Below are 16,120 nucleotides of genomic sequence, written 5' to 3'. Positions count from 1 at the left end.
GGCTTGGAAAAAATTATATTAAGTGAAGTAAGCCAGGCCTAAAGAAACATAGGTCCCATGGTTTCCCTTATTTGCAATAACTAGTATATGTATGAGTCAAGCAGAAAAGGTCAGATAATGCAATGTTAGGAAAAGGAACCCTTAGATATGTATTTAAATGTTTTTTCTTTCATGCATTTGTTTCTATTTCTAATGCTTTTTGGGTTCTACTATCTGCATCAAGTTGTGTAGAGAGGGAAGGATGCTGTGATTTTCAGCGTTATTATTGTTTAGATGAAATGTGTGCTGTGCTATGTTTGGAGGCATGTGATTCAAAATTGGCATCTGTTTCTTTTTATCTTGCAGTGATGACCCTATTGTTATGTCACTGGTTAAGCAAAAGGAATTTGATGAACTTGTCCATTGGCATTCTCACAGACCCCTCAGTGATGATTATGACAGGACAAAGGCCAACTTTAATGGTGAGCTGGGCGATTGGGCTGATACACATTTAAATCTATTCCGTGCTCTAGTCTTTATTATATAATGGAAGGTGATCACTCTCTGAGCCACAAATTAAACTTTTAAATCCATATTTAAATGCACGTAAGGATATTAGTGAAAACTCAAACTTGGTTTACTGTCATCCAGGTGTAGGTGTTTTAAGAAATCCAAAATATGCATTTGTCACAATAGCTAGATGCTGTTTTAAGGAAAGTTGGTTTGAACTTTAAGAAATCTCTGCATTTCTTACAGTCACACACACACACACACACACACACACACACACACACACACAGAGAGAGGGAGAGAGAGAGAGAGAGAGAGAGAGAGCGAGCTCCTAACTCCATGGCTTTGGTCCAGGACAAGGTCCAGTGATGCAAAGAGCCTGATGTCTTAAATGGTTTTCTTCTTATTTCTACCTCCATTTCCTTCTTAGCCTGATTTACAGGACAGATGAAGTGCCAAGATCCTTTCTTTCATTCTTTTTTCTTTTTCTTGGCACCACCATACATTTTCTTTTGGGAAGTAGGCCATGATAAGATATTTTAGTTTAAGGAATTATTTTACAGACAAGACATAGCTTGATTTAAGAATCTCCATTTAGCAAATTAATTAGATTAAATTATTATTCTATAGTAGAAAAAGAAGTGCATGTGTGTGTGGTATGTTGTGAAGAATTAGTAATAATGCTGCTGATTTTAATTCTGTTTTTTTTTTCCCCAGCAAAATCCAGAGATCCTCAAATCCTTAAATCCTTGCAAAAGCATCATATTTTTCAAAGATTGTATGGCAATTCCTTAGAATCAGTCTCTTCCAAACTCATTGTAACTCAAGGTGTTAAAGCAAAGAAGGATTTTCATGAGGCTAAGAGCATAAAGAAACATGTAAGGTTCTACAAAGTCTATTATTTTAAATTGAAAATATTTTTGAAATTGGAATTTGTTCATTCTCTTGCTGATTCTTTCTGTGAGAGCATGTTTCCTTTTATATAAGTAATCATATATCTATATCTACCTATCTATATATATCATTCTACTTATTAAGGAAGTTTAGCTTGAATATAAAGTGTGATTTCTAGTTTTATACACATAAAAACATGTACATTTACTCAGAGAAGACTATAAGGCTTAGATTGACTAAAGGCTTAGATTTAAAAATGTTTCAGTAACACTGAAAGTATAGTCATTTATTAATGAGAGTGAAAACCTTTTCATGTTGTTGACACAAAAATAAATATAAATTTTTTGTTTGCTTTTAACAGATTGTTTATATTTTTCCAAAGCATTTAAATAATGAATCAACCACTTCTTTTTTGGTAGAGGGTAAATGCTTACAACTTTCCTTTTTTGTTCCTTAGGATGTCTCTTTCTAATCTTATATAAAGATCTAAAATTGACAACGAAGTACAAGTAACAAGTAATGAGAATTTAAAAATATTTTTGGTATAAATACTAAGCACTTCATGCTGTGAAAACTAATGGCTAATATTTCTGAGAATAATAATGTCTAACTATAGAAAATCCTACAAGAACTGCTGATTTTGTGACTTTAGAGAAAGGTGATATATCATTTTCATAAAATGGGCAAGTCATTAGGATTTAGTCTATTCCTGTGAACCTCAATGCTGGAGATTAGGGAAATGCAGTTATTATCAATAACAGTCAGATTTAATGTTTAACTCTATTAAAGAGAATAACAGTTCAACACAACAAATCCCTAACAAATGCATCTGATTCCAGTCTCCCTTATCAAATAATAAGATCAGTCAGGTGAAGTTATGAGAATGGAAACCTCTAAATGGAAGCAAAAACATTTTTTTGGGCTTCTGAATATTTTTATTTAGGATCTTTTTTTTTTTTGGCAAGATCAGATAAGTGTGTCATTTCCTTGCCAGACCTTGGACTAATTAACAAGTAAAGGTAGTACACGTTTGAGGGACAGGAGGTGGTTCATTAGTTTGCAGATTTATAAAAACAACTCTTATATTCCAATCAAGGTAACATCAAAAAATAATTACAAATGTCTTGGTGCTTTTGTGAAGCATCTCTCCTTGAACTGCTCCAAAAATCCAACTAGAATTGGAGGTCATTTTGACTTTTGCTTTAATCAGCACAAAGAAGCCCAGCTAGCTCTTCTATGTGATCATTATTTCTTGATCATGTCCATGATCTTCATTTCCTTTTTATTGTCAACTTTATCATCCAGGAGACCACTCAATACAACTTTCATTTTTTCATTTCAGAGTACCAAAAGTCTCCTTGTCCTCCTCCCTCTACCCCGTTTCTGAGAGATGTTATAAAATAGAAAAATGGCACAAATTCTTTTTTGGGGGGGGGTTCGGTTGTGGGGCCTGAACTCTGGGCCTGGGTGCTGTCCCTCAGCTCTTCAGCTCAAGGCTAGCATTCTATCACTTGAGCCACAGCACCACTTCTGGCTTTTTTTCTTTTTGCTTATGTGGTGCTGGGGAATTGAACCCAGGGCCTCATGCATGCAAGGCAAGCGCTCTACCACTGAGCCACCTTCCCAGCTCCGCACAAATTCTTTATGGAACAAAATATAAAGTCTGAAGAATTCTCACATTTTCCTCCTTTTCATTATTAGAAATTAAGCAAATTATGTCAAAGAAATTAAACACCCCTAGCACTATTTTCATACCAATGGCTTCATAAATCTACATTTTCAACGTAAGTGAGCATTGCACAGGACAAAGGCCTAGGGCTCTGTCTCATCTTGTGGACTCAATGTGAGAAACCACTTGTAAGATTAATGATTGCGAAAACTCAAATATTATTGATTTATGTTTCTCTTTCCATCTCCTTCTTTCTTTCAATTCTTCCCCCTGTCATTTATTCCTCAGATATTGTGGACTAAGTGCTTGGCTCTTGGCAAAGCCTTCTCTCAATGATCTCAATTTAGAGAGGAAGAATAATAAGTAAAATTGTAACTATAATACATTCTGATGAGTATTTTGACAGATGCAAGGGCATCTGAGAGGCAGGATTTCATGGTGGAGATATCTTTATCACGTAATGAATGGGAAGGGAAGGGTGATTCTAGAGAGAGAGAGAGAAAGAGAGGGTGAGTGGGTCCATGGAGGAAAGAAAGAAGAGTAATCTGGTATCTCTTTTATTCTATAATAATTATTCTTTCATTAATAATCTATACCAATCAGAAACTTAGAAAATTATCCACAGAGAGCCTGTATATCCTAACTTGAATTAACTTTTTAAATTTAAGTTTTGAATTTAATTAAAATTAATCTTAGGAAGCTTAATTTCAAGAAACAGATGTTGTGTGTCTATTCAAGAACGAGACGATGGTTAAAATTGTCATATACACTGAAAAATATCACTGTATTCAAGTGATGCTATCTTGTAATATTTTCCACTTGCTGCAAGGATTATTTCTTTCCTTTTGGGCAGGAGACCAAGGCTGAATTAATTGCTAAAGAGAACAAGAAGAGGTTACTTGCTAAAGAAGAACAAAAAGATGAGCAAAAGTGGAATGCTTTATCACTTTCTATTGAAGAAGAAATGAAAAAGAATTTAAACTCAGGAATAAAGAAACTGGAAGACTTTTTGAAATCATGTAAGAGTAATTCAGTCAAAGTTCAAGGTGAAATGGTAGGATTAATGGCTTGTTTGAAAACATGGAAAGAACACTGCAAAGCTGAAGGTATGTTTCTGTTGGCTTATTTTGGTAAACTGGAGGATTAAGACAAACGTAATATTTGCTGACAGTACTGATGTGGTAAATAAGCAAAGATCAACAGAAGGGAAGAGCATACAGAATTACTAAATTCTGGGTCTGGTGGTTGGAATAGATGTACTGAATTGAAGGGCTCTAGCAATTACACCAAATTCTTATCTGTGATGAAGAGTAGGGCTCAAGAATTGATTGCAAATTTTTAAATCACATATTGAAAAATCATAAAATTTTTTAACATAGTAGGAAAGAAATGAAAGTAATGGGAAAAGATTTATTACTCTCCATAAATGTCTACAAACTTCAGCTTTCATGATCTTATTTCTATGATAATTTTTTTGTTTCCCCATCCGTTAGCTCTGTACTTGTCAGTAATTCACGTAGATGTATAGATAAATATGGATAATTACAGTTGTAATTTTATTTAGTCCTCTCTATTCCCAAAACTTCCAGTAATGCCAAATAAGGTAGTGAGTTTAGTTAAAATGATTGGCTGGGTAATTAATAAAGTTTATGACTTTGATGGCTTTATAAGGACCTTACTGTTCTTTCTTTACCAAGGAAAAATCAGAAAAGATTTAAGTATAGTTGTTCAAATAATGAAAAGGATTCAGTCCTTAGTGGATAAATATTCAGAACTTCTGCAAGAAGCAGATTGGAAGTTTATAGCTAAATGCCTCAAGTATTTGAGATTTGATGAGTTGGCAAGTTCTTTATACCCAACCCAGGTAATAATTTTTAAATAGCTCTGTTTTCATATTAAGTGCACTAAAGTTGTTATACAAAGACAGTCATCTCTTCTAGAATTTTTTGAAAATTATATCATTTCATTACTCCAGCTGCTCCATTTTGGATTAATTTACAATTAGAAATCTTGTAAAGTAGTTGTTTGTCCAAATGGATTAAATGCCATATAATTTCTGCAGGCCTTTAATACAGATGCTCTAATTAATTCTATAAAATAGCTCTAAACTATAGTATGATAATTCACTTATTTAAAAATTTATCAGGTGGTAGACACAAATACCACAGTGAGTATTTGAAAATCATGATGTCTTTTAGTTTTTTCACAGTTACGGGCATGATTTAAATGGTAATGCCTTTGTGGAGTTTAAATGTAGTCAAATGTTTTCACATTGGAGGAACTTCATAATCAGTATTTTAATTAATTAAATGATGTTATAGTTGAAAATCACTTTCAAAATGGTCTTTTCACACATATAGGATACAGATGACATAAATAATAAGAAGAAAAGTAAATATTCAGTGGGTATTGGGCCAGCTCGCTTTCAACTACAATATATGGGCCATTATTTAGTTAGAGAAGAAAGGAAAGATCCCGATCCTCGGGTCCAAGATTTCATTCCAGACACATGGCAGGTAACGCTTGTAAATGCAAACAAATCTTGTGTTTTCTTATTACCTGTTAATTCTTGGATTTCTTCTAATTGCGGTTCTAGTTATTCTGATTGGCCTGGAGCTCTTGCTATTGCATTATGTCATTTAAAATATTTATATTCAAAAGACCAAATGGAGGCTATTTTTTTTCTCCCATAAAAGAAAGCAAAATTTACATTTAGTATGTGGATAATTTCTTTGGAGGGATCTGATAAATTTGCATATTCAGATTATATGTTTTAAGGATGTCTGCCATACAGCTATATTACTACAGAGCTGAGATTACCTGTGTCACGGGATTTCCTATGTGTAAACATAGAACTGTGCCCAGAGAAATCTGTGGAGTTGAATGTTACAGACATTTGTTCAGATATTCACACTCTGCACCTGTCACCTTTGTAGATACTTTTTTAATAAAAATCTGTAAAATAAATATCTGTGGATGGTTGCCTGTACTGACTATACATTAGGCAGAGCGAAGTATTTTCTTAGGTTTAGTATTTTGATTTTGATTTTTTAGCAAAATAAAATGAATGTCTTTGTGATTTCTTCCTTGAAGCCATTTGTTCCCTGTCACAAAAATACACGCTGGCTATACCTTAGAATTGTATCTATTTAGGGCTGGGAAGGTGGCTCAGTGGTAGAGCGCTTGCCTTGCATGTATGAGGCCCTAGGTTCGATTCCTCAGCACCACATAAGCAAAAAGAAAAAAAGCCAGAAGTGGTGCTGTGGCTCAAGTGGTAGAGCACTAGCCTTGAGCTGAAGAGCTGAGGGACAGCGCCCAGGCCCAAGTTCAGGCCCCATGACCAGACTCCCCCCCCCAAAAAAAAGAAATGTATCTATCTGTCTGTCTGTCTGTCTAGTGTCTGTCTGTCTGTCTGTCTATGTGTCTGTCTGTCTCTATCTTGATATCTGTATTCTTCTTTGAGATAATAACAGGAATACTTCATGTTCTCTTTTAGGATTTTTGTGTTTGCAGCTCTTAATCATTCCATGTGAGATTCAGAAAATCCTATTGGAAATGCATTACTGTATTTGTCAGGTAGCATGTTGCTTGTACTATTGACACTAATGATGCTCTAAACCCTGCAGCGGGAGCTTCTCGATGTCGTGGATAATTACGAGTCTGCAGTAATCGTCGCCCCAACATCCTCAGGCAAAACCTATGCTTCCTACTACTGCATGGAGCGCGTGCTGAAGGAGAGCGACGAAGGCGTGGTTGTGTACGTCGCACCCACAAAGGTAGTGCTCAGACGCAAGCCCTGTTCTCTGTCACTCGGGAACCTCCGCTGTAGAATTGTTGCGCATGCTCAGAGGGGGAGATCTAATTCAATTTCTTTTCTTTTCTTTATTATGACTTGTTTTCTTTTATGTCATGAGGACATTTCCACATATGTAAATAATGTATCCAGATCTACCTCACCCCTCTATCACGTTTCATTGCTCTATTTACATGCATATGCATAACCTTTCTTGAACATATTCATTTGCATCCCTACTCCTTCTGGTATCCAGCCACTAAATTGATGAGTTATTAGGTCAATTCTATGTATGAACTTTGGGGCATAGGCCTTTCTATATTCATGAGGTACTTGAGGCTCCATTTGCTTTTTTTTTCTTTTGGAAAGAGGTTGTGTTTGTTTTTAACTACTAAAAATTTGAACAAGTTATACAGCCTCCCTTTTATTCTGTTATAAATCAGAATAAAACACAACTTCATATCATTTTGAGTTTCTGTGCATGTTCTCCACTACATGAAAATATATGGAAAAGTCCCATTTTAGTATGCTTATAGTCAGATCATAATGCATTTTCATCTCTACAGATTTTTACGTTTGGGAGTATAAAGTGTTGATGGATGTTTACTAGTTGTAGACTTGACTGGCAAGGTGACCCTGGATGCAGAGCAGGTTTCTGTCCACCTGTGCATGCAATCAGAAACCTGGCGAAAGAACCCAAATATACAAGAAGAGGCCCCAGTGTACTTTGGCTGCCCTTCCTGCTAGAGTAGGCTCAGTTCCTCTCAGCGCCAGTCTTGGTTACTGAAGTATTATGCAATGCATAGTTGTTGTTTTCAATACCTCTTTTTTTTTTTTGCAGATACTTCTATTTTCTGTTTTATACTTTAGGTTGGAATTGAGTTTATTAGTGAGTTTCAGATGCTTTGTCCAATGCCTCAAAGAGAACACTTCAGCATTCAGTATTTAGAAAGACGGGTTGAGAAAAGGGGCAAGAAAGCTTTCTGCACTCAAAGCCGGACATCCTTTCACTCAGTTCCTGTTGTCCTCATGATAGGACTAATGGATCTATTTCCTCAATTAGGCTCTTGTTAATCAAGTGGCAGCCACTGTTCAGCACCGTTATACCAAAAATCTGCCAAGTGGCGAAGCACTCTGTGGTGTTTTTACGAGAGAATATCGCCATGATGCCCTAAACTGTCAGGTAAGGTATGGAGATTAATAAGCTTGATATAAAATTACCTAACAAAACTTATTTATCTGTTTTACCAGAATCCAACATCTTTATAAAGCCTTGTGAACATAATTCCTTGTATTTATGAAAAATCAGACGGCTTTAAAGAAAGTATAATTTTATGACATTTAAAAGAAGTCTTTTCTACTTAAAAGGATTCCTTCCTTCCTTCCTTCCTTCCTTTCTTCCTTCCTTCCTTCCTTCCTTCCTTCCTTCCTTCCTTCCTTCCTTCCTTCCCAGGACTGAATTGAGGACCTCATTCTTGCCAGACAGGGCCTTTATCCCTTCAACCACCCCTCCAAATGAGAATCTAAACATTAAAGTTGATATTTTACCATATGCTACTTGTGACACTGAAGTACTGTGTGCCTCACATGAATCTTTCATCACAGTTCTGACAAAACCAGTTCTTTGAAGCAACATTCTCTCGTATTTTCAATACAGATACATTCAGGACTCATATGCCTATATATAGTTTTGTGACTTCTGTACATGGTAACTGCTCAAAATGGTTAGCTCATATCATGTTCTTATTTTTAGGTACTTGTTACAGTGCCTGCCTGCTTTGAAATTCTGCTGCTATCTCCTCACCGCCAACAGTGGGTGAAGAGGATCAGATATGTTATATTTGATGAGGTAAGTTTCAAGTGAAGTTTCTGGAAATCTCTTGAACAGCTAACAGTTAGGGGGCTGGGATTTAATCTCAGGTAGTTTGGCTTGAGAGCTGATTCCCTTATGTCTTTGGTGCTTCACTTGACTGAAGTTCAGAGACACTTTCTTCATATAGTGGTCTCAATGAAAGATTCTCTTAAATGGACTCCTATAGAGTATACCTATGTATCCATCCTACAGAGTACACCTACATATCCTATAGAGTACATCTATACATCCTATGGAAACACAGCAGGAAAGGAAAGGAAGACAAAAGACTGGTTTGCATTTGAGAATCTTGCCTGAATCCAGTGTATTTCTGTGGTCTGAAGACAGCACTCCTCTATTCAGCAAATATTTGACGAATGCCCTTCAGTGTCAAGCATTGTATCAGTGTTAGGAATATCCAGGCATGAAGTTACTGTTTACTTGAGAAAGACAGTTCAAACAAGTAAGCACACATGTGACCATAAGCCTGTAATAGTACACACTGTGGAGAGAAAGAGCGTATAGTCATGGCTACAGTAAGGGCTGAGTGGCTCAGGATGACAGTTCCGGAATGAGGACCAGACAAGTCTTCTTGAAGGAATGATTTTAAAATGCACCCCACAGATTGAGGTAAGGGTAAAGTAGTTATTGTAGTGCTTCCTTTATTGGTAAAGATTACTTTAAGCAAAAGGAATAATTATTATGAACGCTCTGTCCCGGGAAGACTATGCTCAAGGAGGACACAAAAAGCTCATTTGTATTGATGGAAAGAAAGATGGGGGAGAGCACAAATGATCCCTGGCATTTTACATATAATTAAAAGGTTTGTATTTGTAATCTGACAAGGGGAGGAAATTTAACTAGGGACATAAGCAGATCAAACATATCTTTTTTTTAGTCAGTCCTGGGACTTGAACTCTGGGCTTGGGCACTGTACCTGAGCTTCTTGAGTGCTCTACCCCTTGAGCCACAGTGCCACGTATGGCTTTTTTTTTCTGAGTAGTTTATTAGCGATAACAGTCTCATGATCTTTCCTGCCTGAGCCAACTTTGAACCAATCCTCAGATCTTAGTCTCCCGAGTAGCTAGGATTATAGCTGTGAGCCACTGGTGGCTCAAGTTTATCTTTGGAAGATCACTTTAACTGAGATGTGGAGGATGTAGGGGTAAGAAGAGCTGGACGTGAACAGTTGCAATATCCTGGAGATGTGGTACGTGACTCAGTACACATGGAAAGAAACGCACAGAGTTGACACAAGTTTTGAAAGTAAAACACAGAGGACTTATTGGCGAATTGGTGGAAGAATTGAGGAAAATTCAGAAGTCAAGGTTTTCTATTGACTGGATTTTCTCAATGCTTGTTTAAATATAGGCATGGCCAGTGTAAGTTAATAGGATGATTCAGTTTTAAAAATTTTATTGGATTGGGTGCCGGTGGCTCACACTTGTAATCCTAGCTACTCAAGAGGCTGAGATCTGAGGATCATGGTTTAATGCCAGCCCAGGCAAGAAAGTCTATGAGATGCTTATCTCCAACTAACCACAGAAAAAGCCAGAAGTGGTATGTGTTTCAAGGGGTAGAGTGCTATCCTTGAGCAAAAGATGCTTAGGGACAGCACTCAGTTCAAGGCCTAGGACTGGAAAAAAATTATTGGTAAGAAGTTGTACAAAGAAGTTATAAGTCTGTAAGTGATGTTGTGAGTGCAATGCTTCTTGGATCAATATCACCCCTTCCACCATTTCCCTTATTATTCTCCCTTCCCTCCCTACCCTCAAGTTATAGACTTCTGTTTTTACATGATAGACATCAAATATAATAATTGCATCTATTGTTATTAGAGTTCTTGATTATAGCAACAGATGCAATTATTATATTCAGTGTCTATCATGTAAAAACAGAACAGATGCTGGAGGGGATGTGGACAGAAGGGAACCTTATTGCATTGTTGCTGGGAGTGTAAACTTGTTCAACCACTTTGGAAAGCAGTATGGAGGTTCCTCAAAAGACTCCACATAGAGCTCCCCTATGACCCAGCAATCCCACTTTGGGGCATTTACCCAAATGGTCACAAACAAGACCATACTAAAGCTACCAGCACAACTATGTTTATTGCAGCATTATTTACCATAGCTAAGATATGGAACCAGCCCAGATGCCCCTCAGTAGATGAATGGATCAAGAAAATGTGGTATATATACACAATGGAATTCTATGCCTCTATCAGAAAGAATGACATTGCCCCATTTGTTAGGAAATGGAAAGGCTTGGAAAAAATTATATTAAGTGAAGTAAGGCAGGCCCAAAGAAACATAGGTCCCATGGTTTCCCTTATTTGCAATAACTAGTATATGTCTGAGACAAGCAGAAAAGGTCAGATAAGTTAATGTTAGGGAAATGAACCCCAAGTTAAGTATTCAAATATTTTTTCTTTCATGCAATTGTCTCTAACATATTTATAAGATGATTGTTTTGTTGCTTTGTATGTCCCTCCCCCCTGTATAAGCCCTGCTTTCACTGTATTTGATGTTGGTATAATTTGTGAAGGGGAAGGGAAAAAACAAATTGTTTAAATAGGGATACAGGTGGGCCCAAGTCATTATGTCAAAAAATGAACTTTACAACTTTGGTGGGGGTGGGGGGTAGGGGGTGTGGGGAGGATGGGAAGGGATGGGAAGGGGAAACAAAGGAGGAGGCAACAATGCTTGATAAGAAATGTACTCATTATCTTGCCCATGTAATTGTAACCCCTCTGTACAGTATTTTCACAATTAAAAACAAAAAAAGAAAGTGAAAAAAATTGCATCTGCTTGCTCTTTCTTAGCTCCATGTCTGTTTCAGATTTCTGATATTTGTTTTGATAAACAGTTCATTAGCTGTTCAGTGTTGCTCCACCTTTGGACTCCTCCCTTATCCTCCCTTAATCAGTCTGTTTGAGTCTATGCATAACACCTTATGCATGCTATTGTGTTCTATGATGGTTTCAAGTGTTATTGTCATTTGCTATTTTAAAATCTAGCTTTCGATTGAGTGATTTTCTTTTCTTTCTGTACTAGGTTCATTGTCTTGGTGGGGAAATTGGAGCCGAAATCTGGGAGCATCTCCTTGTCATGATCCGATGTCCCTTTTTGGCTCTTTCGGCTACGATAAGTAACCCGGAACATCTTGTCGAGTAGGAATTGAGTTCTACTTTGGATAGAATACTTGCCTGTCTCAAATGTTTGAAAGTTTCATAGCTTTCTGGTTAACTAATAACTCATCTCTATAACTTCAAGGCACTGTCTTGCTAGCACTTTCTAGTAGGTGCTGGTCACCTCTATAAAGAAAGCTCCCCGAGATCTCCCCAAGCCATATCTGCAGTGAAGTAAGAAATTTCACCTCAGATCTATGAGACATTATAGATATCTGTTACTTTGGTGTGTGTGTGAGTGCTTTACTAGGAGACCAAAAAATAAAGTGATAGAATGGATTTTAAGTAGTTATCTCACTTTTTAGAGAGGTTTAGACATTTATCTTCTTTCTTTTTTCCCCTTCCTTCCTTCCTTTCTTGTCATTAAACTTGACTTTTGCCTCCGATCAGCATCTATATTGCAACCGATCTTATTGTTCCCCTATGTGTCATATATTATTCTAAGTACTTTGCATATATTAATTTCTTTAAATTCATGCAAGCTTTATGATTTGCTACAATGGCCATAATTAGTATGACCTAACAGTGCTTTTACTTCTATTGCTTGTATTCTTACAAGTAGTTATATTAGACATGGGGGAACAAAACAGAGAAAGATTAAGTGACTCAACTGTGAGCCACACCTAATAGGAAACTGGACTTAAATCTCAGATAGTTTGACCTGAGAGTTGACACCCTTATGTATGATTTTGAAAGTTACATGACATTTTCTATCAACTGATTTGATTTTCATGGAATTTTTTTTCCATTTTCTGGCTCTCTATAAATTTATTTTTTAAGGTGGCTACAATCAACCAGACATTACTGGAAAAAAGTAGATAGTGTGATGAAACCAAATATTGCTTCTGAAACGAAGGCTGGCAACCACGCCAAAAACAACTTTCAAATACAACAATCACATAAAGTTAGACTTGGTATGTTTTCAATACTTATCTACATTATTTTTTAAATTTTCTACTGTAAAATTTTTCCAGTCCTTACCTTTTAATGAATTAGAAAAATCCTGCTATTCCTTTTTCAGTGCTGTATGGAGAGAGATATAATGATTTAGAGAAGTATATCTGCTCAGTAAAAAATGATGACATTTGTTTTGATCATTATCATCCATGTGCTGCACTAACCACCGATCATGTAAGCAATAACTGTGACCACATTGTTGGAATGACTGTTATTTGTCGTTGAGAAGCTGCCATATTGATATTTATTAGAATTATTGGGTTGTCACTATAACAGATAGATCAAGCTTCATTTTAAAATGGACAAGAAACTTAAATGGACAAGAAACTTACAGTTTCATTGGTTTTTCAATGGCATCTGGATCCACAAAACTTCCAACCTCTTAACTCAAATTTTCTATGAACTATATTTATTAATTTTTTATTCTGCCCACTTCCTTTTTCCAACTTCCATTTGTCTGTTTACCTTCTTTCATGCCAGCTATGGGAAAGACAACTATGAATTAGGTTAAGCAAGAACAAGGTATTTGTCACAATGAAAAGATTTCAACTGGCCATTGAGGGATGAGTGCAGAAGGATTTCATCAATTTTCATGGTGATTTCCTTGCCATCTCTCATCAGATTTCCATGGTTCATTTATACTTCTATTTCCTATTGAAATAATAATTACATAGTAGTTTGTGTTTCTTCTAAAACCTGAAAAATTAAATAGACTGTACATTTTGCTAGTCTACTAAACACAGTTCTGATCTTTCTAAGTGTTTAATGGCTTTCTTCAGATAGTGATTAGAACAAGAGTTTGGGCATGACACCCAAACTCTTCCCTTCAGTGTCTTTCCAGCCATGCACTGACATGACATGTCCAGACATGAACATAATATCTTTTCGTCATATTCACCTACTCAAGTCCTCTTTCTAATGCCTCCTCTCCTAATGACTTATTTATAGTTTTACTTAAAAGTTTTAATTTTTCATTTTTGGTGGTACTGAGATCTGAATTCAGGACATTTTGCTTGCTAGGTTGGTGCTCTGACACTTGAACCATATCCACAGCCCGCTTTTTTACTAGTGATTATGGAGATGGAGTCTAGGGAACATACTTTGCTTGGGCCAGCTTTGAATTGCAATCCTCTTAGCCTCTTGAGTAGCTAAGATTATAGATGTGAACCACTTGTGCCTCTCTCTCTTTCTCCCTCCCTCTCTCCCCCAACCCTCCTCTCTCCCTGTCCTGGGGCTTGAACTGAGGGCCTGGGTGCTGTCCCTGAGCCATTTTGTGCTAGAAGCTAGTGCTCTACCATTTGAGCCACAGTGCTGTGTGTGTGTGTGTGTGTGTGTGTGTGTGTGTGTGTGTGTGTATTTGAGTAGTTTATTCAAGATAAGAGGGACTTTTCTGCCTGGGTCGGCTTCAAACTGTGATACTCAGATCTCAGTCTCCTTAGTAGCTAGGAGTATAGGCATGAGCCCCTGGCTCCGGGCTGGTGCCCATCTTTTTTGATTGTGAGCTTGTCATATGTGTATACAATCTTCTCCCTTTATCACCCTTACTCATCTCCCTTCTATGTTTTCTTTACTTTTATAAAATTTCAGTACCATGTATGAGAGAAAAATCTGTTGTTGTCTTTCTAAGTCTGTTTTTTTTTTTCTTCTCACTTTGCATGTTGTTTGGCAGTTCCAGGGCAAGCTATCTTTAAGAAGCAGGGACTGTTGTAGTTCAGAGTACTTGCTAAAATGATCATTTTGGTCAGAGTGCTTTCCCTCTCTTCTCAGTAGCTATTAATGGAATAACTGGAAAGCAATGGAAGTACCACAGTACACTCTGACCCCAGATGACTTTGGCAGAGGGTATGCTGCCGTGAGTTTTCAGATCATCTAGATCCTACTGTCAGGGATGCAAGGAAAAACAAATGCAAAGGCATGGCTATTCTGAAATCTGGGTTGACATCTGTGTATGTAGGTTGTGTTTATATATAATATTAGCGATTACCTTTCACCAAAGAATGTGGAGGTAAAAAAAAGTAAACATTCAATCTATAGGCAATACTGTTAACATCTCAGAATCACTGGGCTTGGTGGTACCTATTTGTAATCCCAGTTACAAGGAATATGTGACTAACAGAATTGTGGTCTGAGGCTGCTGGTTTGGAAAAACAAATCAAATTAAACAAAACAGGAGACTCTGTCTGAAAATTAACCTAAAGCACAAAGGGCTCAAAGAATAGCATGCATAAGCAGAAGACCTTGAAACACAGTGTCTCATAATTAGGGTTTCACATGGGATTCATTTGCAGTAGTAGTGATAGACACTAGTAGAAGATCTTACAATAAAACTTTTGAGAAAAGGATTTTTTGGGGGGAGGTGTCCTCTTAAAGGTATGGCAGATACATTTAGAAGACGCTGGCTGTGAAGCTGGTAACCTGTGCCAATGGAAGAAGTTCCTTGGGGTCCAACCTGAAGGTGGGCCAAGAACCTTTGTCTTGAAATTCATCCATTTCCTATTTTGGAATTTAAACAAATATTTGTTATTTTTAACCCGGTTTGATACATATAAAAATAGTCACATTCATAATTAAACTGATTTCAGTTTCACTGGAAGAATAGAGGTTGTAACTTGTAGTTTAAAGAGTCCACTAACCTTTTGGCTTCCCAGGCCTCTGATTTGAATAGTGAAGACAGTCGATGGAAAATGACACTAATGAAATGTCTTAGTAAACAAATGAAAGTTTTTTTGGTAGGTGAACTTTTGGCCCCTTCTCCAGTGATTCAAGTATTTTGTGAGCATTTAGCACCTAACATTATTTAAACATTTTGCCTTGTCACCCTGAAGTGTCTTTGGGTTCCTGATGGTGATTGTGAGGGACAACATTAAAAGATAAGATTAAAAAAATAGAGTGCTAACAATTTTGATTTTGTTTTAAATACAGATAGAAAGATATGGATTCCCTTCTGATCTTGCCCTTTCTCCTCGAGAAAGCCTTCAGCTTTATGATACTATGTGTCTAATCTGGAAGGAATGGCCTCAGGCCCAGGTAAACAATATTCATGGAATTAGCAGTTAGGGATCAAAATAATATTGTATAGAAGAAGAAATGTGGACAACAGGTGCTGGAGGGGATGTGGACAGAAGGGAACCCTATTGCATTGTTGGTGGGAGAGTAAACTTGTTCAACCACTTTGGAAAGTAGTATGGAGGTTCCTCAAAAGACTCTACATAGAGCTCCCCTATGACCCAGCAATCCCACTTTTGGGCATTTACCCAAATGATCACAAACAAGACCATA

The 16,120-nt window shown here is 36.9% G+C and overlaps 1 protein-coding gene across 1 annotated transcript in view; it reads left to right on the top strand.

The window, feature by feature from the left end:
- Window positions 1-16,120, top strand: part of LOC105991126 (probable ATP-dependent RNA helicase DDX60) — a 64,931-nt gene that overhangs the window by 19,593 nt on the left and 29,218 nt on the right. Inside the window, exons 11-23 of the mRNA XM_013023717.1 lie at window positions 274-302; window positions 346-461; window positions 1,207-1,367; window positions 3,906-4,158; window positions 4,750-4,916; window positions 5,413-5,568; window positions 6,679-6,828; window positions 7,909-8,028; window positions 8,599-8,694; window positions 11,751-11,866; window positions 12,665-12,798; window positions 12,906-13,015; window positions 15,764-15,868. Of these exons, the coding sequence (XP_012879171.1) occupies window positions 274-302; window positions 346-461; window positions 1,207-1,367; window positions 3,906-4,158; window positions 4,750-4,916; window positions 5,413-5,568; window positions 6,679-6,828; window positions 7,909-8,028; window positions 8,599-8,694; window positions 11,751-11,866; window positions 12,665-12,798; window positions 12,906-13,015; window positions 15,764-15,868 (1,713 nt within the window). The remainder of the gene's footprint in view (window positions 1-273; window positions 303-345; window positions 462-1,206; window positions 1,368-3,905; window positions 4,159-4,749; window positions 4,917-5,412; window positions 5,569-6,678; window positions 6,829-7,908; window positions 8,029-8,598; window positions 8,695-11,750; window positions 11,867-12,664; window positions 12,799-12,905; window positions 13,016-15,763; window positions 15,869-16,120) is intronic.

Source organism: Dipodomys ordii, unplaced genomic scaffold (assembly GCF_000151885.1).
Source record: "Dipodomys ordii isolate 6190 unplaced genomic scaffold, Dord_2.0 Scaffold4, whole genome shotgun sequence".
Taxonomy (NCBI): domain Eukaryota; kingdom Metazoa; phylum Chordata; class Mammalia; order Rodentia; family Heteromyidae; genus Dipodomys; species Dipodomys ordii.
The sequence above is the reverse complement of the archived record's forward strand: the minus strand, read 5'-3'. Positions and strand labels throughout refer to the sequence as shown.